Source organism: Serinus canaria, chromosome 2 (genome assembly GCF_022539315.1).
Source record: "Serinus canaria isolate serCan28SL12 chromosome 2, serCan2020, whole genome shotgun sequence".
NCBI lineage: Eukaryota > Metazoa > Chordata > Aves > Passeriformes > Fringillidae > Serinus > Serinus canaria.
This window is the reverse complement of record NC_066315.1, coordinates 25,659,525-25,685,358: the sequence shown is the minus strand read 5'-3', so window position 1 is coordinate 25,685,358 and position 25,834 is coordinate 25,659,525. Positions and strand designations below refer to the sequence as shown.

Below are 25,834 nucleotides of genomic sequence, written 5' to 3'. Positions count from 1 at the left end.
ACCTTTGAAGACTTCAGTGCTGGTGATTTACTACAATTAATAAGACGTGCTGTGTCTTAGTAAGTGAACTTAGAGAAGTGAACTCTAGTCTAGTGTGTGCTTCTGTGAGAAAATGGGGGGAAATTGCTTTCATTAAATTTTTTTTCCTTTACAGAAATAATTTACTTAGACTGTGTGGTAGTGCAGCTGTTAATTTTGCACACTGCAAAGGTTACATGAGCCAATTTAATTATTTCACTGCAGACCGTTGTTGTATTTGTTCTCCAACTCTATTTCTAGTAACAATAGTACTAGCAGGGCAATGGCTTCTTATTTTGAGGTAATAGCTCGACCTAGTGATGAGAAAGAGCTCCTACACTCATAAATTTCAGAATAGTTTCTCAATCTTTTATAAACCAAAGAAGATCTAACTTTGTTTAAAAACAAAATCATGCAGTGTCCAATAACTGCTATCATTCTTCCTCTGTTGTTCTTAACTGTACTTAGGAGAACATAATTGTGCCTTTTTAGCACATTTTACTGAACCCTTTTTTTTTTCTTCCAGAAACAAATCACAACATTAAATACACTTTAAAAGACCAAAGCAGCACAATGGAGGGTGCAAAATAACTTTTTATTAAAATTATGGCTATTTATTCCAGCTGAAAAAAATATGTATCAGTGTATTTTAAAACTCAATTATATATCTTCAAGTATGAATTTAGCTGTTACAGTTTTATAACAGCTAACCATCTCCCTTACAGCTAAATATTAGCTGTATTCTAGGTGAAAAGAAATCTTGTTTGTATTAAACAAAACATCTGTTGAATGGGGTAACATCTCACAATGGGTGAATTACAATGAAAAAGTGAACTGAAGATTGTAATTTGCAGTTAATCCTGCTGTATTGACTACAAGAGTTAGTTTAAATGTTAATTCAGCTGACACCTAATCTTTACTGCTATATGAAAAAGAGCCAGAATTTGCATTAGTTCTACCATTGTGGTTCTAGGAACTCCAGAGAATTATGCTGGTTTATGTTGCAGAGTAAATATCAGACAGCTATTTTTTCTTTCCTATTCTGTAAATGGTTAAAAAAGGTATATATATATATATATATATATATATATATATATATATATATACACTATATTTATCTATAGCTTTGGTTTTGAGGTTTGTTCCTGTCTCCCCCTCCTCAGGAAGAGAATAAATTACCCTGGATTCCTTCTCATTAGCCAAGACCACTATTGAGTTAAAGTCAGCAATGTTTCATTCCTCTGTGGTCCTGCCCTGGACAATAGAGCCATTGGTGTGCCATATGCCATGCCTGCCATGTGCACTGTATGGCCAACAGCTCTTTCAGCGACCCTTTCTTGTCTGTGCTAAGAAACACCGGGGATGATGGAAGGGCTGGGATGTCAGAAAAAGGATGCAGCAGTGGTGAAAAATGCTTAGTCTTTTGTGCAGGCAATAACAAATCACCTTACTTTGTGCTCTCCCTTGCTGCTGCACTAGCCATGCCTTCCTAGTATTTTACTGAAGTCCTGAATGCCCGGGCTCTAGAGAAGATTTTCTTTCAACACTCAGCAGTGCTGTGACCTCTAAGTCCAAGGTCACAGCAAGGCTTATTTGTTTTGAAGCTTAACATAATTAAGCAGGAAGAAAAGAAAAAGGATTAAATAAGAGAGACTATAGCAATAGGAACTCCCAGTGGGAGAGACAACTACTTTTTATACAACAAGAAAAAAGATTTTGTCTGGGGGAGAGACAAGTAGACTGTATGTCCTTTAAATGTCTTTGAAAAGAAAGGAACAGACAAGAAAAAATGGAAAAATAAATAAATTCAAAATTATAGGAACAAAGAGCTGTGTTAGGTCGATGAGTTATTTAAAAGCTTCAAACTTGCTGTCATGTGATAAAGTCCCTCTGCAAAAAAGCCAGACTAAATAATACAAATGGGAGTCTACCTTACTTCAAGCTGGGGATCTTCAAACAGGTTTTGAATCTGACAGTTTGTCTTTTCATTTTTTTCTCTAGTCAGGAATTAAAGTACGGTTCTGCCGGAGATTTTGAGTGCGTGCATTCAGACTTCAAGAGCACATACTGTTACTATCTCTTGGGGAAGGAAAACCAACATAGGCAAAGGCCTTTGCTCTCCATGTGTGTGTATTCTTGACATACAAACATGCATTTCAGGTGTCAGATGTGTTAGCAGAACACCTGTCACTACAACTATTGACAGGTGAATGTAGGCGTATCCAACTAGCCTCTAAATTTAAAAGATAGCCAGGTATGAGATACATTGTTTATGTCAACCTATGTGAGTGGGGAGGAGGAACTATTTCCATGTTTCCCTGAGCCCTGCCCACCACTGATCTCTCTCAGGATAATGGGCTGCCGTGCCACCGTGGTATACGGATCTTTCTATGATCCATTAAGGGGAACAACTTTCTGCTTTCAAGCTAAGTCCCTGTTCCAGAATGCTGAAAAAAGATGCCTTATTTGAGGCATCTGGAAACCTGGAATTGCCTATTCCCACCTCCATTATTACACAAGTTGGGAGAAGGAAAAGACAAGTCTTGCTATTACAATTCGGGATTTGTTCAAGGCCAGATCAAGAGCAGTTGGTCCAAGCAGTTGGTCCAAGTTAAAAATGGATACTGGTTGGAAAGGGAGTCCTAGAAGTATGGACAAGATATAACTCCTTCCCACAGCCAAAATTTTCCTTTTTTCCAAACCAGAAATTTTTTCATTATTTTCCTTCAAATTGTTGGTGATGAAGCATTTTAAACAGTCCATGACTAAATAGATGGCCTGATAGGGTGCAGAATGCCTCTTCTCTAGTAATTTCTTTGCAAAGGGCTGGTGTAAGGCTGTGCTGAGACACACAAATAGAATTTCTGGTGTTTTACAGTCCTGCCCATCTTAATGATGAATCCACTTGTGGCAAATTTCACCATCAGCAAAGGGTGTTGGATTCCTGCCTTACGAACTCCAGAGAATGTATATTGGATGCTGAAAATGGAAAGTCCTTCTCTTTTATTGGAGTCTTGCCATTGTTTTCCACTTCAGATCTTGTTTTCTTGCACCGCTCCAGTGAGAGCAAAGGATGGGACTAGAGAGCTGGTAGAGCCACTATCACAAAACCAGCTGAAATGTGTTTTCTAATGCAAAAAGCCCTCTCATGAGGGCTATCTTCAGGAGACTGCCCTGTAAAAATCCCTGTGACACAGGTTGTTAGTTTGTTAGTCATTGCTGTGAAAGCAAAAAGACCTTCACCATTCACCTTTGTTAATCACAGCCTCCAGTTCTCCCCTTCCCCTCAGCTCTCTCTCCTGCCCAAACACATTTCATTAATCTCACAGAACTTAGATATTTCCAGTCTTCCAAGCATGCTGGTGGCACCACATTCAACAGATGCACCAAAGCTACTCATCTTTATTGGGACAAAATAAGGAGCACAGACTTCATTTATGAGCAATGCTCAATTGAGAGCTGAGCTGAGAGTGACCAGTTCAGTGTGAGACATGAAGCTGCACCAGTTCATTCTACATTGTATTCACTAACCTGTTAGCTTTGGGTTAACTGTTAACCTTTTATCTGACCATTTATTTATTCATTTACCTCTTGCCTTCAGAGAAACCTCTTAGCCTTTCATCTCAGCTGACTGGAAACAAAACTATGACAAGAACTTCCTAATTCATTAATCAGGACCTTTCTTACAAGGCTTTTCAGCCATTATTAAATGGTTTTATTCTGTGGCCAAGCAGTAATTCTCTGGTACATATCACAAAGCAGAAAGTCTCCTAGCTACTAATGGCACCCAATATTTACCTGCATACCTGTTCTCTCAACTCAGATAAATGCAATGTAAATTTCTTTCAATAAAAATGTAAGGAAAAATCAACTTTAGAGGAGTAGAGTGGAGATGACAATGCTTTGGAGAAAGTATTACACATGATCTCTACAGGGATGAGAAAACTGAGAGGGAAGATATGCCTTGAGAAGAACACAGCACTGTCTGCAGATATGCTGAAAGAAAAGACTGGATATTGAAGAATGAGACAATATAAACAGACTATAATGGGCTATTTGGCAATAGTAGAGAAAAGGCCATGGACATATCAGTTTTTTCTTGTGCTTTTGTAACTACCAAACACTAACATGGCTGATATTAAAAATCAGATCATGTGTAGCATTTTGGCCAATAGCCTCATATATAAAACCATCAACTTCATTAAAACTGGGCATTAAACATGCAAGACACAGGTCAATGCAGCAGTTATGCCCAATTTTTAGAAGTGATAGTAAAAGGTAGGATAAATTACCCAGTGCACCCTAAGGATGCAGGCTCTAATGAGGACTTGGGAGGTTTTGCTCTACCCTAGCTGTACCTATCCAGCCTTACTAAGCCACTTTCTGCAAGTCATTTCTCAGTCTCCCTGCTTCAGTTTCTCCATTAAAAGATTTTTATTGTACCAAGTGGTTTGTGACTATCATAAAGTACTTTATGAGATCTAGCTATGAACCAGGAATTCATCAGTCAGGAACCATTAATGAAAGTGCCCAGACAGCAATTTGAGCCCAAGCAGACCCATCAAAAAAGTCTCTTCTGCACGGAGAAAAGAAGTAAAGATGTAAAGAAAGGCTGCTTACAAAAGCTTCTGACAAACAAACAACCTGCCAAAACAACCTAAGATAGTACAAGGTTTGTCTACTATTTCTTGTAGCTTTCCAAAGTGCAGAGTGACATTTAGATCTCTGGAAAACACCTCAAGAGATAAGGTGTTCCTCACCACAACCATTTCTCTTCTGTGAGCAGTAACTCCATGTGCCATTGCACACACTAATAACCTGCCCTTCCAAGCAGTGCACAGCTCTGGGAACAGCACACATGGCATTTGCAGGCTGCCTGTGTTCAGGTGAAGCTGTGCTGAATAGAAACATCCTACATCTATTCCTGATCAGCACTGGAGTCTATTTCTCATGCACAGGATGCTTCAGCACATTTTTCTTTCTGAAGCCTAAAAATATAATTTTAGTGGCTTCTTAAAGGTCCTTTTAAAATTCTACACACAGACCAGACTTACTGCTGACAAACTGCATGACCTGAAGAACTTTATGCACAGTACTGCAGTTTTACAGTAACTCCACTAAAGCTGGCTATGAAAGCACACTGCATGCCAATTAATAATCGCTCCCTTGAAGTACTGGTGGAGAATTATGGCTTATATTTAACACTTCACATCCTAATATTCAGAGTTGAATTTCATTACTTTAGCACTCTCAAAGACAAATAGGCAAAACTGTCCAATAACGAAGTTCAGGTAAGCACCAAAATCCTGTTTTACTCATCGTGGCTATGATTCAGAACTTAGTTTTGCACAGAAAAATCGTACATCCTCGGCAAATGCTTCCAAAGGGGCGAGTTTCGCATGGATTCGTCTCTCCCAGACCAAATAAAGCAGCTTTAGGGCAACGCCTTAGCTCTTTTCCCTGCACACCACGCAAGGCAGGGCTCGGAGCACACCTGCGGGGACAGTATTTCTGAGAGCTACAGCTCGCCCGCCTGAGCCCACGATACCCAGAGCGCCCAGCGGTGCCTGCCGGTGCTCGCTTTCCTCACCGCCGCCAGGGGCAGGTGCCGGTGCTCGGCCTGCGAGCTCCTGCTCCGCCGCGGGGCAGCCCGGGCCGGCTGCCGATACAGATACGGGCCGGCTGCCGATATAGATACGGGCACGGCTGCGAGCCCGGGCCGTGCCTCCAGCCGGCGGGCAGGGCTGGGCAGGGCAGGGCAGGACCGGGAGGCACATGATGAAACTTCGCGGCGTGTTTCACCAGCAGCTGCCGGTGGGGGCGGAGCCGCGGCCGGCCGGGGCCGCCTCCTCCGTTCCTCGGCGCGGCGCGGACGGCGGCTCTCCGTGCGCCGGCGGCCAGCACCGGGTAAGGCAGCGGGGTGGGAGCGGACCGGGGCTGCGGCGGGCAGGGCCGGCCGGAGGGGCTGTCGTCCGGGGAGCTGCCGCGGTACTCGGCCTCCTGCCGCCGGCTGGCGAGGGAGCGGCGGGCCCGGGGGATGCGCGACAGCCGCCGGAGGAAGGGGCGGCCGTGTGGAAGGGCCCGGGGGGAGCCGGTGCGCGCGGGGGGATCCTGCCCCGGGTGCCCGCGGTCACCCAGAGACCGCGGTTACCAGGAGGACGCTCCAGATTATGGGAAAGCTCAGCTCCATGTGCCGAGGCTGAGGTCCGCAGCGCCATCGCTTGTCCAGATGGGACAGATGCGGGAGGGGGAGCCGTGTTGTTGCCGTGCCGTGCTCCCCTTGGCACGTTTTTGCATCCCCTGTGTCCCCGGAGCTGTGGGCTTTGTGGCTCTCTGAACCGCAGCCCTAAGGCCGCGTTGGGCTGATGCCTCCAGCGACATCCCTTGATCGGGCGGGCCGCGGCTGAGGCACACGTGTTCTGTTGGGGTTCGGGCTCGGGGAGCTGCAAGGCCTGTGTGTGTCTGCACAGGGAGGCACCGGGGCTGCAGCGGGCCGGGGAGCTCGGCACTGCTCCCGCCACAGCCCTGCTCCCGCCACAGCCCTGCTCCCAACACTGCCCTGCTCCCGCAACTGCCCTGCTCCCGCAACTGCCCTGCTCCCAACACTGCCCTGCTCCCGCAACTGCCCTGCTCCCAACACAGCCCTGCTCCCAACACTGCCCTGCTCCCGCAACTGCCCTGCTCCCGCAACAGCCCTGCTCCCGCCACAGCCCTGCTCCCAACACTGCCCTGCTCCCGCCACTGCCCTGCTCCCAAAACTGCCCTGCTCCCGCAACAGCCCTGCTCCCAACACTGCCCTGCTCCCGCAACTGCCCTGCTCCCAACACAGCCCTGCTCCCGCCACAGCTCTGCTCCCAACACAGCCCTGCTCCCGCCACAGCCCTGCTCCCGCAACTGCCCTGCTCCCGCAACTGCCCTGCTCCCGCAAGAGCCCTGCTCCCGCAACAGCCCTGCTCCCAACACAGCCCTGCTCCCAACACTGCCCTGCTCCCAACACTGCCCTGCTTCCAACACAGCCCTGCTCCCGCCACAGCCCTGCTCCCGCCACAGCCCTGCTCCCGCCACAGCCCTCCGCCACTGCCCGCCACAGCCCTGCTCCTAACACAGCCCTGCTCCAACACAGCCTGCTCCCACAGCCCTGCTCCCGCCACAGCCCTGCTCCCGCACAGCCTGCTCCCAACTGCCCTGCTCCCGCCACAGCCCTGCTCCCAACACAGCCCTGCTCCCGCAACGCCCTGCTCCCAACACAGCCCTGCTCCCGCAACTGCCCTGCTCCCGCCACAGCCCTGCTCCCGCCACAGCCCTGCTCCCAACACAGCCTTGCTCCCGCAACTGCCCTGCTCCCAACACAGCCCTGCTCCCGCAACAGCCCTGCTCCCGCAACAGCCCTGCTCCCAACACTGCCCTGCTCCCGCAACAGCCCTGCTCCCAACACAGCCCTGCTCCCAACACAGCCCTGCTCCCAACACTGCCCTGCTTCCAACACTGCCCTGCTCCCGCAACTGCCCTGCTCCCAACACAGCCCTGCTCCCAACACAGCCCTGCTCCCGCCACAGCCCTGCTCCCAACACAGCCCTGCTCCCGCAACAGCCCTGCTCCCAACACTGCCCTGCTCCCAACACAGCCCTGCTCCCGCAACTGCCCTGCTCCCAACACAGCCCTGCTCCCAAAACAGCCCTGCTCCCGCAACAGCCCTGCTCCCGCACAGCCCTGCTCCCGCCACAGCCCTGCTCCCAACACAGCCCTGCTCCCGCCACAGCCCTGCTCCCAACACAGCCCTGCTCCCGCCACAGCCCTGCTCCCGCCACAGCCCTGCTCCCGCCACAGCCCTGCTCCCGACACAGCCCTGCTCCCGCCACAGCCCTGCTCCCAACACTGCCCTGCTCCCAACACTGCCCTGCTCCCAACACAGCCCTGCTCCCGCAACTGCCCTGCTCCCGCCACAGCCCTGCTCCCGCAACTGCCCTGCTCCCAGCACAGCTCTGCTCCCGCCACAGCTCTGCTCCCGCCACAGCCCTGCTCCCAACACAGCCCTGCTCCCAACACTGCCCTGCTCCCAACACTGCCCTGCTCCCAACACTGCCCTGCTCCCGCAACTGCCCTGCTCCCAGCACAGCTCTGCTCCCGCCACAGCTCTGCTCCCGCCACAGCCCTGCTCCTCTGCCGTCTGGGCCTGCCGCGCTGCCGATGGGGAGCTCCAGACTAAACCTTATGTTCGAAACAGTTCCTCCTTGTCCTGCCACTACAGGTCTTGCTAAAGAGCCTCCCTCTTTGTTGCCAACCCCCTTTGAATGTAAAGGTGACAAACTGAAAAGATGTTTAATGTGTTTTTGCTCAGATGATGTTACTTCAACATATCGTACTGTGTGACCGGCAATGATTTGTTCTATTTGTGCTCTATAAATAAAAAATCATAGTCTTGCTGTATCTAAAGGTAAAACTTAAACCTAATTCCTTGCTGGCTAAAATTTGCTTATCATACTTTGAGCAAGCCAGGTGTTACTTTACTTCACGTTGATAAAGTCTGCTATTCTTTTTATCAGGCTTCTTGACAGTTAAGTGATTGATAGCCTACATCTCTTATCTGTGGTTTTTAGCTGTGTGGTGGGTTGACCTTGGCTGGATGTCAGGTGCTCACCAAGGCACTCTATCACTCCCCTCTTCAGCAAGAAAATATGATGAAAAATAAAAAAAAACTTATGGGTTGAGATAAAGGCAGTTTACTTTTAAGGAAAAGTGAAGATCATGCACAAGCAAAAGGAAAAAACCAAAGATTTTATTCTCTCATTCCCATCAGCAAGCAATGTCCAGCCACTTCCTGGGAAAGCAGGGCTTCAGCACATGCAGTAGTTGCTCTGCCTTTATGCGCCTTTCCCTTAAATCTTTTATCTGGGTGGACATCAGATATGGAATATCCCTTTGGATAGTTTAGGTCAGCTGTCCTGGCTTCGTTGCCTTCCAGGATCTTGCCTGCTCCCAGCCTTCTGGTGAGGGGGAGATGTTGGCTTGCACTGATGCTGTGTGAACCCTGGTCAGCAGTAAACACTGCTGTGATACCAACACAAACCACAGCCCTCTGAGGGCAAAATGAACTCCCTGTCAGCCAGACCCAGGTGCTAACAGCTTTCATGTCTCTATTGAACAGGTTCTTCACGAACAGGTAGAACAAGACCCTCACAATGTGTGGTATCTGGGCCCTGTTTGGCAGCGATGAGTGCCTTTCTGTGCAGTGTCTCAGTGCCATGAAGATAGCACACAGAGGTCCTGATGCATTTCGTTTTGAGAACGTCAATGGCTTCACCAACTGCTGTTTTGGTTTCCACCGGCTGGCAGTTGTTGATCAGCTATATGGGATGCAGCCTATCCGGGTGAAGAAATTCCCATACCTGTGGCTGTGTTACAATGGAGAAATCTACAATTTCAAACAGGTAGGTGTTGTATACATGGTAAGGCAATTTTTAAAATTTTTCTTTCTTTTTTTTTTTTTTTATTTCAAGACTACTGGATATTCCAACATCTTTAAAATGTGTTGGACTAGAATATCAGAAAAGAAATGGGAAAGTTAGCAAAGAACTAGTATTTAAAAGGAAGTAAATTATCTCAATGAGCTGTGAATATGGTAGCTTGTTTAGCAACATACTTAATTTTTAATACTAAAAAATCAGTTTTTAATTAACAAGAAGGGCAATAAATACGTACATCTTCATGTTTCTTCAGTTGAAAGTTAAGACACATTCTTCATTATTTCTTGGGGAAAAGAATTTCAAGCCTCTTTCTCCCCTTCTTCCCTCTTCATAGTACAAATGCTTTTAGTCTGTCTTGCTCTTCAGTTGTTTTGGGTTGTCATTCTCCCAAGTTGTTGGGTATTGTATTTTTATTATTGCATCTCAGTCTAGATGGGATATGTTCCTTTAGATATAGTGATGCATAGTATGCATGTTTACATATTTGTATAAAAGCAATAAGCCTTGGAGAGGTGTTTCCAGTATGCCATGGAAGTCCTTAGGGGTCTGTAGGAGAAGTCAGGTTTTTTTTGGAGTTTTTGAGAGCCACCTAAGTCTCTTAGCCACAAACCAAGTAGCAAATCATACATAGTTCCTAAAGGTGCTCAATGTCTCTGATGGATGTGATGCTGCTGCTAAACACTGTCAGTGTTCCTCAGTCCCTGTGCTGAGATGTTCATGCTGCCCATTATTGCCTAGATGTTTCAGCTCATCCGAATTTGATGTAAAAAGCAGCTTAAAACTGTGTCTAAATCTGAATCATGCTGAATAAATGTGTAAAATGTGACCCATACTAAGTTTGGTAGCATCAGAAACGTTTGAATAATCTGAGATATTATAGTATTTCTAATGCTAATTTTATAGCATTTCTAATGTCACATTTTTTTAAGGCAGGTCAGGCTGCTGTCAGTCGCATCAGTGACATCAGTAATGTCATTGGGAATTTGACTAAATAGCCAGGAGATTTCATTTTTTTCCTAGTCTTCAAGTATCTGGCTGTATGAAGGGTGAGACTTTGTCCTGCAGTACATGTGCAATCTATTGTACCAACAGTCTGTATTACTTGCAGTGTTTTGCACTGTGGTTTTTCTGCTGTTGAAAACAGTAAGAGTTACTCTCAGTCATGCTACACACATTCCTGAGGGGACCTTAATTGTGCAACACTTGCATTGCCATCTACATGAATTTATTTGATTGTTGTCATTAAATTATGTACCCTCTTTCTTTAGAATGAGATTTTTCTTTCAAGCTTGTGGCTGAAACCTACCTAGGAAACAGGTGCCTTCCTCAGGGCAATGATTTATTTATTTTAACATTGACTCAGTTTGATCTAAAACTGCCAGTTGTTACCCATAAGTAACAATTAAAACCAAGGAACTTCAAATGTTAAAGCATTGGTTTTGTGGGGGTTTTTGGCTTGTTAGAGTTTTAGTGAAGCACTTTCTTTCCCTCTGTTTTGTATGTGTTGAAAGGACTATTAAGAGTAGCATCAGAACATGAAGAATATTTGATCTGACTTAAGTCTGACAGCTAATTTCTTCCTCTCCCATTTTGAATGCATAGGCAGAATGAAAGGAATAGTTTGAGGAATGGAGGAAGATGAGGCAGAAGGAAATTCTCTGCCTAAAAAAAGCTGAGGAATTGCAGTGACTGCATAAGTAAACCAAAGATTATTTCCAAAGTACTTTACTCTGCAGAGATGTTGCACATGCCTATGTGTTTTGAGTCGTTCAGTGGTTTTTTTTACAGTGTCTAGCTAGTGCTTATGAAGACCAGGGTCATGGGTTTGCAGTTTTGCATCCTCAGAAGTGTATCCCTGAAAACTTGCCTTAACATGGATTGCTTAAGACTGCATTGTCAGTCTTGTTGCCTAAGAGATGATCCTGGGTAAAATTTTTGTTGTGGGTTGCCCCTGTCTGGATGCCAGGCACCCACCAAAGCTTCCCTCCAAAAAGTGGACGGAGATAGAGAAAATACAGCTAAAGTTTCATGAGCTAAGGACTGGGGGAGATCACTCACCAAATACAGTCATGGGTAAAACAGACTGAACTCGGAGAAATTAGATTAAATGAAATTAAATTTATTGCCAACAAAATCAGAGCAGGGTAATGAGAAGTAAAATAAGCCTTGAATAAAGAAACCTTCCCTCTACCTCTTCCTCCTTCCTGAGCTCTATCATCTCCTCCCCAGCAGGGAAACAGGAAATGGGGGTTATGGTCAGTTTATCACATGATGTTCCTATCACTGCTGAAGGAGATTTCTTCCTCTTCTCCAGTGTGGGGTCCCTCCTATGGAAGACAGTCCTCCACAAACTTCTGCAGCATGAGTCTGTCCCACAGCAGCAGTTCTCCACAGACTGCTCCAGTGTGGGTCCCTCTGCCACAGAGTGCTTTCCTTCAGGCACAATCTGCTCCAGGATAGGTCTCTCACAGGTCCTCCCAGGAGACCTGCTCCAGCATGGGCTCCTCTCTGCACAGGTCCCTGCCAGGAGTCTGCTCCAGCGTGGGTCTCCTGTGGGTTCACAGCCTCCTCTCAGGCATCCACCTGCTCCAGCATGGGGCTCTGCCATGAGGCTGTGGGTGGATCTCTGCATCCCCATGCTTCAAGGGCTGTAGGACACAGCTGCTTTACCATGGGCTGCACCATGGACTGCAGAGGAATCCAGCTCTGGCACCTGGAACACCTCCTGCCTCTCCTTCTCCACAGACCTTGGTATCTGCAAGGCTGTTTCTCTCCTCATAGTCTCATCCCCCTCTTCTCTGGCCGCAATGACATCTGCACAATAACTTTTCTTTATTCTTGAAAGTGTTATCACAGAGGCATTACTGTCATTCCTTGACTCAGCCTTGGCCAGTGACGGGTCTGTCCTGGAGCCACCTGACTTTGGCTCTGCCAGATGTGTGGAAATCTTCTGGCAGCATCTCTCAGAAGCCACCATTGTTGTCCCTCCACTACCAAAGCCAGGCCATGGAAACCCAGTACAACTTTGAACCCAAAAGTATATAATTTCCTTCTTTGGCAGAAATATTTATGTAACTTTTAAACTGTGATTTTACATGGAAGATTACTCTTATGAAACAATTAATAAGCAGCCAATGTTTGCAACTGTTTATTTCTGTTTTTTTCTTTATTTTTTTTTTTTTTTAGCTTCAGAAGCAGTTTGGATTTGACTATCAAACATTAGTGGATGGTGAGGTTATCCTTCATCTATACAACAGAGGAGGAATAGAACAAACAGCATCCATGCTAGATGGTGTATTTGCTTTCATCCTTCTGGACACTGCAAACAGAAAAGTGTTTCTGGCAAGAGATACCTATGGAGTCAGACCACTGTTTAAGGTGCTGACTGATGATGGATTTTTGGGTGTCTGTTCTGAGGCAAAAGGTAAAGTCAGTTGTGTTTAGTGCCTAATCTTAGGTATTTCTGTTGGAGACAAGCTTCTTTGTTGGGCTTTTCTCCTTAGTGTGAAGAAAAAATGAAGAGTAAGTTCGTTAATATATCAGCTATGTTTAGTAATGTAAGAACTCCACATCATTAAAATAAAAACATCCACGATGTTTAATTGTCCTTAATATCTCTAAAATAACTTGATTATTTAACTAGACTTCTTTGTGTTCTGGAGTCATAGCAGTATTGAACTCAAGATGTTTTATGTTTGGCCACAGTTAAATATAGTCCATTGACTTAGACTAGACTTATGCTACAATAAATAATATTAAACTTTGGTCTTGGTGTTACGTAGTAAACTAAGTAATTATACCACAAGAACTGCTAATCTGTAAAAGCCAGGAATTTTGAAACCCTACTGAAATTTACTGCAGCATTGGGTTATTTTCCAGAATCACATGTTTATTTGATGATGTTTTTTTTTTTTCTTTGAGATGACACATCACTGCTTTCTCTTTTAAAGTCATTATCTCTAGTCTTGGCACTATCATAAACAAATCCAAACAGTGTCAAAAGGGAGTGTATTGCCTAAAATGCACTTTGGGTAAAATTGACTTTCATGATTATTTCTGTCCCTTATATATCTATTTTATTATCAGACTCCAATGTAGGTTGACTCTTCTAATAGTACTGTGCAGTAATACTAAGAGCTGCACCATTTCTGTTGCTTGTGAAGAGAGAAGGGAAGTTAATGTTTTGGAGACTGTCCTATAACAATCCAAGTGAATTATCAGTCTAACAGCAGCTCAGTGTCCCTTTTGAGGATGTCCTCAAAGGGCATCCAGGTGACCGCTTGGTGCAGAACATCCTCTTTCACAGGGGGAATAGAAATGAGGTTTGACTGCAACAGTTACACCTTGGCAGTGGAGTAGATCAGTCTGGAACTGATGAGTAGTTTTGAAATCACTAAATATTTCAATTAAACAATCACTGAAGTGATGTTGTTTTACTGCAAATCCCTTCTTATCTTGACTATACTTAATTTTAAACAAAAAAAAAGTTAATAATTGTCATTCAAATTCTCCTAAACATATTATACTTTGACCTGGCCATAGTGTAGTCAGTTAGAAAAGTGCTATTCCTTGTGCTGACAGGATAAATTGCTACTTGCCAATTAGTAAAACTTGCTGGTTTGCTTTCTCTCCTACCTGCCTCAGCTTGACATGGCTCCCATCTATGTGTACATCCTGCCAGAAGCAGAATCATGCTCTGGCCAGGACTGATGGTGATTCAGAAGGATATTTTATTTAATACCAGATTTAGGATCCGGAAAAAATACTTGTATATAGCTTTAGTAGAGAGGCTTTTGAGTGAGGTATAGCTTAACCATTTTAAGTCAAGAACTCTGACATTTTTCTTTTTTCCCATTTTATGTGTAGGACTTATCAACTTAAAGCATTCAACATCCTTATGTTCTAAAGTGGAACCATTTCTTCCGGGTCATTATGAAGTGTTGGACTTAAAGCCCTCTGGCAAGGTTGCATCAGTGGAATTAGTGAAATTTCATAGCTGTAAAGATGAACCACTCCATGTTGCGTGTGATACGGTGGAAGCTCTGCCTTCAGGTAGTTCAGCAAAGATTTTGCTACTTCGATTTAAAAGTGAAAAAATCATCATCTTTTAATGTAAAATTTGCATTGATTGGTTTAGTAAAGTACCATTTAAGAAAAAAACAAACAACCTGTAAGAGCCTTTAAAATGTGGGAACTTAAGACTTGTTTTTGTAGGCAGTCATTACAAAGATGGACTTGAGTGTCCTTATCAAAGGACATTCAGACAAATATCTTTGTTTCCTAATTAGCATCATCCAGCAAAGTCTAAGTAACACTTTTTGGACATTTTTTACCCTTTTCTTTTTTCTGAGCAGGTTTTGATCTTGAAACAGTGAAAAGCAACATCCGTATTCTCTTTGAAAATGCTGTTAGAAAACGTTTGATGGCTCACAGAAGGATTGGTTGTCTTCTCTCAGGTAAGGAGCAAGAACCACAGTAATTCTGTTCCATCTCTCTCTTTTGCCCATCCTCTAGTAGCTAAAGGAAAGTATATTGGCTGTCCTGCTGCAATGTACCTGGAGTGATCTGAATCTTCATTTGCTTTTTAGAACAGGCAACAGAGAACTTCTTAGTTTGGAATAAAGTTTTCCAGTTTACAAGTGTCTTGAAAGTCTTATGTTTTTAAAGTTTACTCTGGGCTCAGATCTTGGCTTATTGAGACACTGAGCATTTTTAAATAAGACAAATTAATATAGTATTCCTATTGAAAATCACTCAGTATTCTTAAAGAAATGAGATTTATGCTTAGGTTGGTCTAAAAAGAAAATTTGATTATTACATTCCCTTTGCACAGATTGAACCTAGAAAAAAGCCTTGGCATGTTTCAGAAGCAGGAGAATTCTTACTTGCCAACTTTGCTCCATCCTAAACTTCCCTAATTTACCATATTACAGGAGACCATCTGGACCAAAATTATGTGCTACACACTTTTGCAGATAAGGTAACAGCTTGTGGTATAGGAAGTTGTTCACTCACTTAGCTGATCACTATTGTGATCTGATAGTTAAGTGGTACTATCAGAGGTACTTTACAGAGGTAAGGCTCTGTAACCAAGGGTCTGACACTTTGTTTCCTGTGTTTGTGTGGCACTTGGTACTTGTGGTTAGAGTTCTGGAATGCTTCTCATGCATTCACTTTAATTACAACAGTAATTACATTCATTTGTCATGAATCCTATTAAATGTGCATCTGAATGAGAGAGAACTGACCAGGAGATACTGCTGGACCATTTCTTTACTATGCCATCATAAAAAGTAGGAAGAAGGTAAATTAAACAGGAAGAGTTGGAAGATCTCTGTTTCAGTAAAAAAGCTTGTTTAAACCCTAAATTTCAAATATCAAATTAGAAGGCAGTCAGCAGCTCCTCAGATGCACATGCAGGAAGCAAAACTACATGCCTGTGCTGGTATAAATAATACCAGAGTATCTCAGTGCTTCACAATTTTGCATATGCTTGGAACATCACAGAGAATTGCTTTTGTTTATAGAAACGGAGGGAATTTTTCAGTGTCACAGTGGAAAACCTGGGTTTTATTTTCCTGATTTCTGCATCCTGAGTACTCTGTTTTCTGTGCTCTCCTTTTCTCAGAATTTGTATGTAATTTTGACAGGAAATATATTTTTTTAGATAGCATTTCCACAAAGGGGATCAGGGTAGGAATTTATGCTAATGCACTTAGCTGAAAAAACACATGCAAACCATAGAAAACAAAGAGAAGAGGGTTTTGCCTCATGCTGCAGGCAGATGTGGGCTCAGTACTCTGTAGGAGAGCAGCAAGTAGAACTAGACAAGGATTAGCAGAAATAGTTCATTATAATTAGAAGGTAGATCCTTAGAGTGTATTTAGGCAGCTCGTGCATGTCTTGGTTTTATTTTTTGCTTGTTTTCCAAACTGTTCAAATCCTCTCACTCCCCTCTAGAAAGAAGAGGAGAAAAAAAAGAATGAAGAAGAGTGGAACCCTTATGCTAAGCATTCTGTTATTTTACTTCCAGCAAACCAAAAAAATCCATAGTCTTATCAGTTGATTGTCAAATGTGTAAGTAAAAGGAAGATAGAGAGTGGTTTTAAAATGGAGACTATAAATCCCATTTTAGTAGAGCTGAGAAGGGGCACATTCTCTAGTAGCATAATGTGTTCAGTATACTTTCTGTTTATCTTGAATAAGGAGTTCCACTGATGCTTCTGACACCAAAGGTACTGATAACTGTTACTGGCAATGTTCCACTAAAGTTGCCTGATTCTTTTATTAACAGAAGTAAATGTGCACTTGTATGAGAAGTACCTTGTATTCACACAGCTTAAAAATGAAGCCCACTCATAGGATTCCGGTATCTAGATTCCTTAAGGTGGAAGCAAAACATCATTCAAACACCTAATCACATGATTTGTTTTGTTGGCAGGGGGCTTAGATTCCAGCTTGGTCGCAGCTGTTCTTCTGAAACTGATGAAAGAAATCAACATCAATTATCCATTACAAACCTTTGCAATTGGAATGGAAAACAGTCCTGACTTACTTGCTGCCAGAAAGGTATCTTAAACATTGCTTTCAGTTTGTTCTGAGCTACTGAATGCTAAACAGTGTATATTAATGGTGCTAACTTCATGGTATGGCATTAATAATTTAACACCAAAAATTCATTTATTGCTGTGATGTAAATCAGTTTGCAGTAAATCATTTAGTACAATGGTTGCTGCTTAATCTTACAAAGGAGGCATGGAACCTTACCTGTTTTCTTTTGCATTTGGAAAACTTTCATGACAGAGTCCCCTTGCATTGTTGTCGAAAGGATAGTACTTTGGACTTGTCTCATTTCTGCCTGTGGGTTTTAGGGTAGGTCTCCCTGTTATGGTTCCCATACTAAGGCATTTGTATATATAACTGTTTGGCATGTGGGGTACTATGCAGGCTTTCATCAGTTTTGTGATGCTGCTTTTTCTCCTAAGGGCAGATATCTGGAATATTTAGAGCATCTACAGATTCTGTTAACGTTTTAGGCAAGCAGCTAGATGGTCTGTTGCAATCATGATTGAACACTGTAATTAAGAAGACTATGTTCCCTCTGGTGAACATACCACTGCAAGTCAGAGGTCTGCAAAGTAATGTCTTTTCTTGGCCTAATATCATAATTTTAATTGTAGTAGAAGAGGGCTGGTGCTTTCACTGAATGTGTTTGCTTTAAACACAATGTAGGTTTATAAAATGTTTTGTTGAAAAGTGATGCATTATTTTGACCTTTTGCAAACAGGTGGCAGCACATATAGGCAGTGAACATCATGAAGTAATACTTAATACTGAAGAGGGGATTCAGGCAATAGAGGAGGTTATCTTCTCGTTGGAAACCTACGACATAACAACAATAAGAGCTTCTATTGGTAAGATATTTTTAAGGGCAATCTTTGGTTTATATCACTCAAATAAAATTTTATGCAAACTTACATGGTCATCTATTAGATCCCCCAGCTGGCACAGAATCTGGGGACTGGGAGTCCAAAATTCTGGTACCCAGACTTATCTGTGATACCACACTGAGGCAAAAGCAGTTATTTACAAATCTCTGACTGCACAAAGCAACTGTCGAGAACTGTTCTTGAGGCTTTGAGATGAAAAGCAATAGTTACATGAAGAAGAAATATTAGATCTGCAGGTCTGAATTTTCTGCATTAGTAAGTATGTACCTTGGAGGAAGGGGGAAATTCACAGGTTTTCTGAGGTACTGAATATTATGACAGCAAATCACGGTTACCCTTTCCTTGCATAATTTTGATACTAATGTGAGGTATTTATTATTGCCCTTTGGTAACACAGGCTCTTATAATGTACACTTGATTCTGAGAAGTGAAGGGAGTCAGCAGCAGCTTCTGTCAAAGCAGTCCCAGCCTGATAAGAGGGGAAGACCCCTAATCCAATGGGACCTTTTGTGTAATGCAAGCTACAGCATTTTACCCAGTTAATCTTGTGTCATCATAAAAGAGTTATGAAGCCAAATAGGCAACACAGGTTTCAAAACTGAATTCTCTGTGTGGAATTTCCTCCATGAAGATGGGATTTAGCAATATAAAATAACGAATGCATTTCTGTCAAAATTAAAGCATTTTGCTAAAACTTTTTTTCTGTCTTTTTTTTTTTTGAGATTTGCTGCTTATTATAATAATGAACTAGATCCTTTTCTTTAGATTTATAATACTTGTGTTATAAAAGTGTCCCATTCAGAAAGATGCATTGAGTGGAAGGCATAATTCTGTTTTATAAAAAATTCTGTACAAAAAAAAATTGAAAAAAGGGCTTCATCCAGTTCAACTCAGAGTGGTGGAGAGTTAAACAGCAACTTTTACTTTTCCTCAAGGCTAGAGGGTTTATTTAAGTGCTGGAATTAATCGTGCACTTAATTTCAAATGGAGCTAGAATTATTTCTCTATTTTCCCATGGGAATCCTCCACTGTTCCCAGGATCACAAGTAGACACATCTTTCTGATATTCTGAGGGCCAAATTTAGATGTATTTGCAGCACCCAACTTAGTGTGGCTGTTGGTGGCTTTGAGTAACAATGAGATGCTGCTTTACATCATTTTTTTGCTACAGAAGGAAGTAGTGTAGGAAAAAAAATTTTAAAATGCTAAATTTTAAAACTACTAACTGCATATAGCATCATGTATGTAGATGTACTTTAATAACTTTATACCTTTTTTTTTCAGGTATGTATCTTGTCTCCAAATATATTCGGAAGAAAACAGACAGTGTGGTCATTTTTTCAGGAGAAGGATCAGATGAGCTCACACAAGGATATATATATTTCCATAAGGTAAATATATTCACTATACAGAATGCCCTTGAGTTAGCTGCTTCCTCTGCCTTTCAACAGAACATCTGTGATACCTTGAGATGTGATGTTTGAGAGTTGTCATAACTGTATATTTTTTGAGTTTTTCTTCTGGGGCAGCATAAAATCCAAGGGATTTAATCACCTAAAAATAGCTTTCCTAATCTTCAGCAGTTCCTGAGACTGTTTTTTCTTGTATGTAGTTTTTGCTGGTTTTGAGATCAGTTGGTGATCACTGCAATTCAAATGCAGGACAGCCAGCAATGGTTGCCTCAGTGCAGCTAGGTTCCACCTGTGTGCTCCATGCTATGTTTGTCTTCAGGCACCATCTCCCGAGGAAGCTGCAGAAGAGAGTGAGAGGCTTCTGAAGGAGCTCTACCTGTTTGATGTACTTCGTGCAGACAGAACTACTGCAGCACATGGGTAAAATGTATTCCCTTGGATGCCGAGCACTCATAATTTAAAAGCAAAAGATCAGGCAGGAAAAGACTGCTGAGGATTTGTATGCCAGCATGAAGTTGTAGGCTTAAGGAATTTGAGCAACAGTAAAGCACACTGCCAAATTTAATCTGATCTATGACTGTAGGGCTCATGTGTTGCCAACCAAAATATTTTTTGTCTAGGACTGTACTGGTCTTTACAGAAGCAGTGAATTAGAAATACAAATACTCAGAGTTAAGGAGGGAAGGCAAACTTGTATTTGATTTTGGGCTCTTTGGAGGTTTAGACAAAGAGATATCTTGAATCTGATGATGGTCAGACCTAAAACAACATACTGAAAAAGGTATGTGTATTAGGTAGCTGTCTGTAATAAACAGATATTAGGATACAATCTGTGTGGCTGAGACCTTGAAGAATCTCCAGATTGAATGCTGTAAAAAATAGTATTGTTATATTAAACAGAAGCATTTTACTAAAAGAAATACATTAATTAAACTGAGAACAATGTTGTAATGCTGTCTACAGGTAAGAAAAAATGGTGTCTATGGCAAAGCAAACAACTTATCTGTTGGGAAGCTTTTGTTGTATATTGATCCTGCCAGAAAATGACTTGCCCAGCTTTTTACTATCTTCTTATGTTTCTCTTTACTAGTGCAGGAGACCTGCCATTTGCCTTATAATTTGTTTTGTGCTGAAAATTTTCATCACACTTTGAAGGCTGTGTTTAATATCACATGCTGGCTGGTTTTGTCTTTCTTTGGACCTGCTGCACAGCACTGTAAGGAAGAAAGAACCCTTGTATTAACAAATGAGAACAGAGTTTAAGGAGTTGAGATTTATGGAGAAAAGGGAGAAGATCTAAGAGTAGAGAGGAAAGGATGAAACTACCGTTATCAGTTAGGAACAAGAATAACTAGGAGGAAAGACTTGCAGTGCAAATCTTGAAACTGAGCCCTCAGTATTTGATTACTGAATAATCAGTATTGGATTAATTTAGGTTTTTTTGGTAAGGTGGGTATTACCTGAAGTAGCTGAAGCTTTTTATCAGAGTAGAAACTAAAGAGACAATGAAATTACTAGGATGCAGTATAACATCTCCTTTCACTTGTGGAGATGGACAGCATAATGTCTCTTTAACAGACACACTGAGAGGGATTCTTTCTGCTGAAGATGCAGTTACTGTCATTTTATTTGTTGCTTTCTGTGTCCTTAGAAGCTATGGTATACAAAAGCTGGAAGGCTTTGTATGTGTGTATCTACCACTGGTATAGGAGAGAACTTGTGTGAATGCTGTAGGGCTCCTTTTTGGTGTTTCTTGACAACACAAAAAAATGTGGATTTCAGAAATGACAGCAGAAGTCCTTGCTTGGTTCTATGATATATTTACAAATGCTGATGCAAATCTTAGTGAGCAACCTGGTAGTTCTCTGAGAGGAAGAGGGTTTTTTAAAATGTGCTTTTGCATACATGTTGCAATGGTTGTTGCAGATCCTATAGGACTGTAGTCTGTAAATTCAGGGCATATAGCATTATAAAAATCTGTAGTCTTTAATCTGTGTAGACCATACACCTTGGTGAATTAAATTGAGGTAGTTGTATATGCGCAAGTGAAATTTCTTCCAAGTAAAAGCAGAAAACCTGGTGCTTATATGAAAGACAAGGAAAGCTTAGCTGCTGTGGAATTTGTAAGTAGATGACTTGTTGGATTAATTCAGTATCTTTTCTTTTTATTCCCCCTGATTAGCCTTGAACTGAGAGTCCCGTTTTTGGATCATCGGTTTACTTCTTATTATTTATCTCTGCCAGCAGAACTGCGAATCCCAAAGGTACATAAACCTAGGGTGGGATCCAAATGTAAGTTTACAAATTCACTGATACATGTTCTAAGCATGACCAGGCTGCTGAGTTCAGTGGTTAAGTCCTCCACTCAAAGTCAGGCATGCTCTTAAATATTTTATTGATTTTTTAAATTGAAATTTTTTTTTTAATTTTATTGAAACCATTTCATAAGTGTTTAAATCCAGATCTTTGCACTGCAGTTCCTGAGACTCATTACATTGTTTTTTGTCCTGCAAACAGAATGGAATTGAAAAATACCTTTTAAGATTGTCCTTTGAGGATTCCAATTTACTTCCCAAAGAAATTCTCTGGAGACCCAAAGAAGCTTTCAGTGATGGTATAGCATCAGTAAAGAAATCCTGGTTTTCCATTCTTCAGGACTATATTGATCAACAGGTAGAATACCACTTTTTCCTTTCTCACTTCGGTGTATTAGATATGGTTGCCAGTGGGAGGCAGCTCACATGCTTAGTTGAGAGAATAAATCTGGATGTAGCAGTTAACTTGTGCAGGAGTAAGATAAACCTTAATCAGTGTTCTTCTAGATGTCTGAGTTGGTTGAAGACATTTGTGATTCTAGTTAGAAATACTAGACCCTGCCAGAAATGACTATAAGGAAATAAACATCATTTAAGTGTCTGCAAATTAGATTGTATATCAAGAAACACAATTTCTGGGTTACAGGCAAAGCAGCTGCTTCAACTGAAGGCACTTGCATGAACTTACTCTGCAGCTGAGCAACAACATAATGACCTTACAACGTACTTTCTTGTTTGCGTCATTCATTTTTCAAAGCCATCCCTAGCTAAGCCTTTTTGCTTTTTAAAGCCTCTGCTTGCATTGTTAACTAGTGAAGACTTACAGCATTTTGACTCTGTACAAAGGATAATTTAATTCTCTCAGGAGTGCAGAGGTATTTTAATCATGGTGAGGAAGGAATAAGACTGTCTTTACACCAGAGCTCTGTCACATGGAAATACATGTAGTCAAGCCTCTGGATGGGTGTTTGTCTGTCCTACCACCAACTCTTTCTTCCCCATTTTCTTTCTCTGTTTCCTCAGGCAAGAATGTAGTTGGGTCAGGCAACAGTGTTCTGCTGCCTCTTCTGAGCCTGTACTGCTGTAGGAGCAGCAGATCTGTTTTACAGGCATGAAAAGTTAAACAGCATGATGGCAGCCAAAACTGCTCATTGAAATTGCCTCAACTGGAGCAGCTATTTATCCTTTCTTTCTCAAGCAGCTTAGCAACTGCAGGTGTCTTTGCCTCTGCATCCCAGATCTTCTGTTGCTAAGAGCATAATTATTGGTGTTGATTATAACAGCCAACTCTTCCCCAAGCTACAAAAACAACCTAGGTAGCCACTTACATGGCGAAATGACTGCTTTAAGTTTTTGCACTTGTTTCACAACAAAGGAAGGGTAGGAAAGAAGTGTCTGTGACCTTACTGACAAAGGTGGTGGTTGTGTCCCAGAGAAACGGGCTTCACATGTCCTGCAGAGAAGTACCAACAGCACTGGAAATACATTTACATATTCATAAAGATCAAGTGAGCTGGTGACACAGGTTCGTTTGACCTGTCAAACCTATGCCTCTAGAATAGACTTTTTTCTCCCAAAACTGTGGACGTTTAGTGGTTGGTGAATCATTATGTGTTTTAAAAAGTTGAAGATATTTGCAGCTTAACTTGAGTTTTGCTTATGTCTGTAGGTTGATGACCTTTTACTGGAGAAGGCAGCGGAGAAATATCCTTTCAATCCTCCTAAAACAAAAGAAAGCTATTACTACCGCCAGATCTTCGAAAAGCACTACTCAGGACGGAGCAGCTGGCTGCCCCACTACTGGATGCCAAGATGGGTTAAAGCTACTGATCCTTCTGCACGCACATTGAAACATTACAAGTCGGCTACCCAAGAATAGACTGTTCCAATCATCCCCAAATAAAAGTGCTGCAAGTGTTTTGTGTGCACTCTGCTTTAAGAAAACCAAACAAATTATGCAAACCTAAAGCTTAAATCGTCTTCAAGATGTACTTTGACAGTGCTATTTGAAATGAAAGCTTTCTGTTGTTAGTGTACTATTAAAAACTTATGCTGCTGTACCAAAACTTTGTAATTCACAGGAAAATACTTTCTTGACAAGGGACTACTTTATTTGACAGCTCTATTCCTTATGTAACCTTGATTGTAATAATTTTCCTTGAAATAATTTAATATATTTTAATGTGAGCTCTGTTTTGAGGACTTGAATCAGGCTGAGGGATGCAAACTGCTGCTGACACTCTGAGCAAAGGGAAGTTAGACTCTAGCTATCTGGTGATTTGTGTTCCTGGCTGAGGGACTTGGATAATGTCTATGTTATTCTATTCTGACTGTCCTACACACTCCTGAAAACCTTGGTCTAGTTTTCAAAAAGTATTTAGATATTCACAGCTATGCAGAGATGCTTTCTAAAGTTTATTGAGATGGTGCTGGGTGTTAATTGTATGAATGGCAATCTTATTTGTTGCTGTGAGCTACCAGTTGGCTGTTCTGTAAATATACCATCAGTTGAAAGTTATTGTGACTGTTATCAAAGAGCAGAATGGATAAGGGAAGCCAAGTTATGTCTTTGTTTCTAACTCAAGGACTTCAGTTTTTATAAATGTATTTATTATTCTTGCAAAAATAGTGTGTTAACTGGGTGGTGTGCATCAGTCTGGTGGAAATTGCATGAGTAAGTATTTAAAAAAAATTTTCATTTATTGTGAAAGTTTTCCCACCTGTATGATGAAGAAAGGTCGGCTGTAGCTGCTGAACTACAAGTGGCCAACTGCTTGGGTGAACCAAACCTGTTAACTATAGGTTGTAGTTGGACAAAGCATCACTGACAATGGGATCAGATGCCTTGTTTGGAAAAATGGGGGAAAAACTTCTTCAGAAATCACCAGAACTTCTGATACTCTACTGAAAAAACACCTGATTTTTTACCCAAGATAACTTATTATTGACTGCTTAGCCATGTGGGTTACTTTTGTTGAAGGTATCTAAAGTATAAGGGTGGTCAAGAAATACATATGTGTGCTGCAGATTGATTTGATTAGCATCATGCTCTTAATGAAAACGTGTCTTCTTTATTGTCCCTCTTGACTAGGAAACCAAAGCCATTTTTAATTTAAAAGATAAAGTATAAGCTGTTCTGATTCAAAACCTTCACAAAATGACTGGCTGTCCGTTTGTTGCTGCACCCTAATCCTGCATTTGAGTCTGCATCCCAGAAATTTACTGAAACCTTTTGGTGGCACCACAGCACTTGTGGGGTGTCTGTAATGTGTTCCTGCAGCCTTCTTCACTTAAGGGCTATGTGCTTGTCTTTTTGGGTTTCTTTGAAGCAGTTAAGAATATTTTGAGTTGAGAGGGGAGTGTAGAGTATGTGGTTAGGTACTGATGTGTACAGGTAAGATTTACTACTCACTGTAAACTTCCAAGTCTGTGATAAGAAAACAGTATTTGCCTGAAGTGAAAACAAGCTCAACATATTTTGGGATCACTGCTCAAATGCACTTTCTGCTGCAACATTGCAGCATTCAAGAAAATTCAGCTAATTTTTAAAAAATTCTTAGTACATTGGAGATTAATGTATCAGGGCAATATTCTAGACTGATGATTTAGTTATTTTAGTTTTTTGCTAAAAGGACAGGAAGAATACAGTACTTGCTGCCTTGTCAAAGGTCTTGTGAGTGTAAAACCTGTTCATTCCTTCTCCATGTATGGAATTCTACAGCCTTTTTGGTTTCTGTGATACTATTATTTTTTCTTTTCTTTTTCCCCTTTAAAATAAAAATGGAGGCAAAAAAAGATGAGGCAAAAAAAAGACAAAACAAAAAAGAAAATTTAAGACAAAAACATGCAGCTACTCAGGATCACTTGCTAGCTGCAGCCATGTTTGTAGTTAGTCACAGGAAGGAACAGGATGCAGATCCAGGGTGCAATGCTGTCTTGTTTTACTCTAGCTTTCTTCCTGCTGTGGTGGCCTCTTTTTCTCACTCAGTTTCTTTTGGATAAAATTAATCTGCATGGTTCTGACAGTTTGAGTATGGTGTCAGGTGAGGATGGGGAAAGCAGAGATGAGTGTTTGCTTGGCTTGCAGGACTGATAAGGGCTGAGGGAGAACCTATAGGGTTCTTGCAAAGTGACTAAAAACATGTAGGGTTTTCTTTGTTGATTTGGGGTGGATT

The 25,834-nt window shown here is 41.9% G+C and overlaps 1 protein-coding gene across 1 annotated transcript; it reads left to right on the top strand.

Annotated features, from left to right (window-relative positions):
• The first annotated feature begins 5,761 nt into the window (after positions 1–5,761).
• On the top strand, positions 5,762–24,817 carry ASNS (asparagine synthetase (glutamine-hydrolyzing)). Its single transcript, XM_050971248.1, has 12 exons — positions 5,762–5,925; positions 9,164–9,446; positions 12,669–12,906; positions 14,349–14,534; positions 14,837–14,938; positions 16,924–17,051; positions 17,770–17,896; positions 19,217–19,323; positions 19,664–19,764; positions 21,527–21,608; positions 21,862–22,017; positions 23,329–24,817. Exons 2-12 carry the CDS (start codon positions 9,198–9,200, stop codon positions 23,536–23,538), a joined length of 1,686 nt encoding a protein of 561 aa, XP_050827205.1. The 5' UTR covers positions 5,762–5,925; positions 9,164–9,197; the 3' UTR covers positions 23,539–24,817.
• Positions 24,818–25,834: the final 1,017 nt, after the last annotated feature.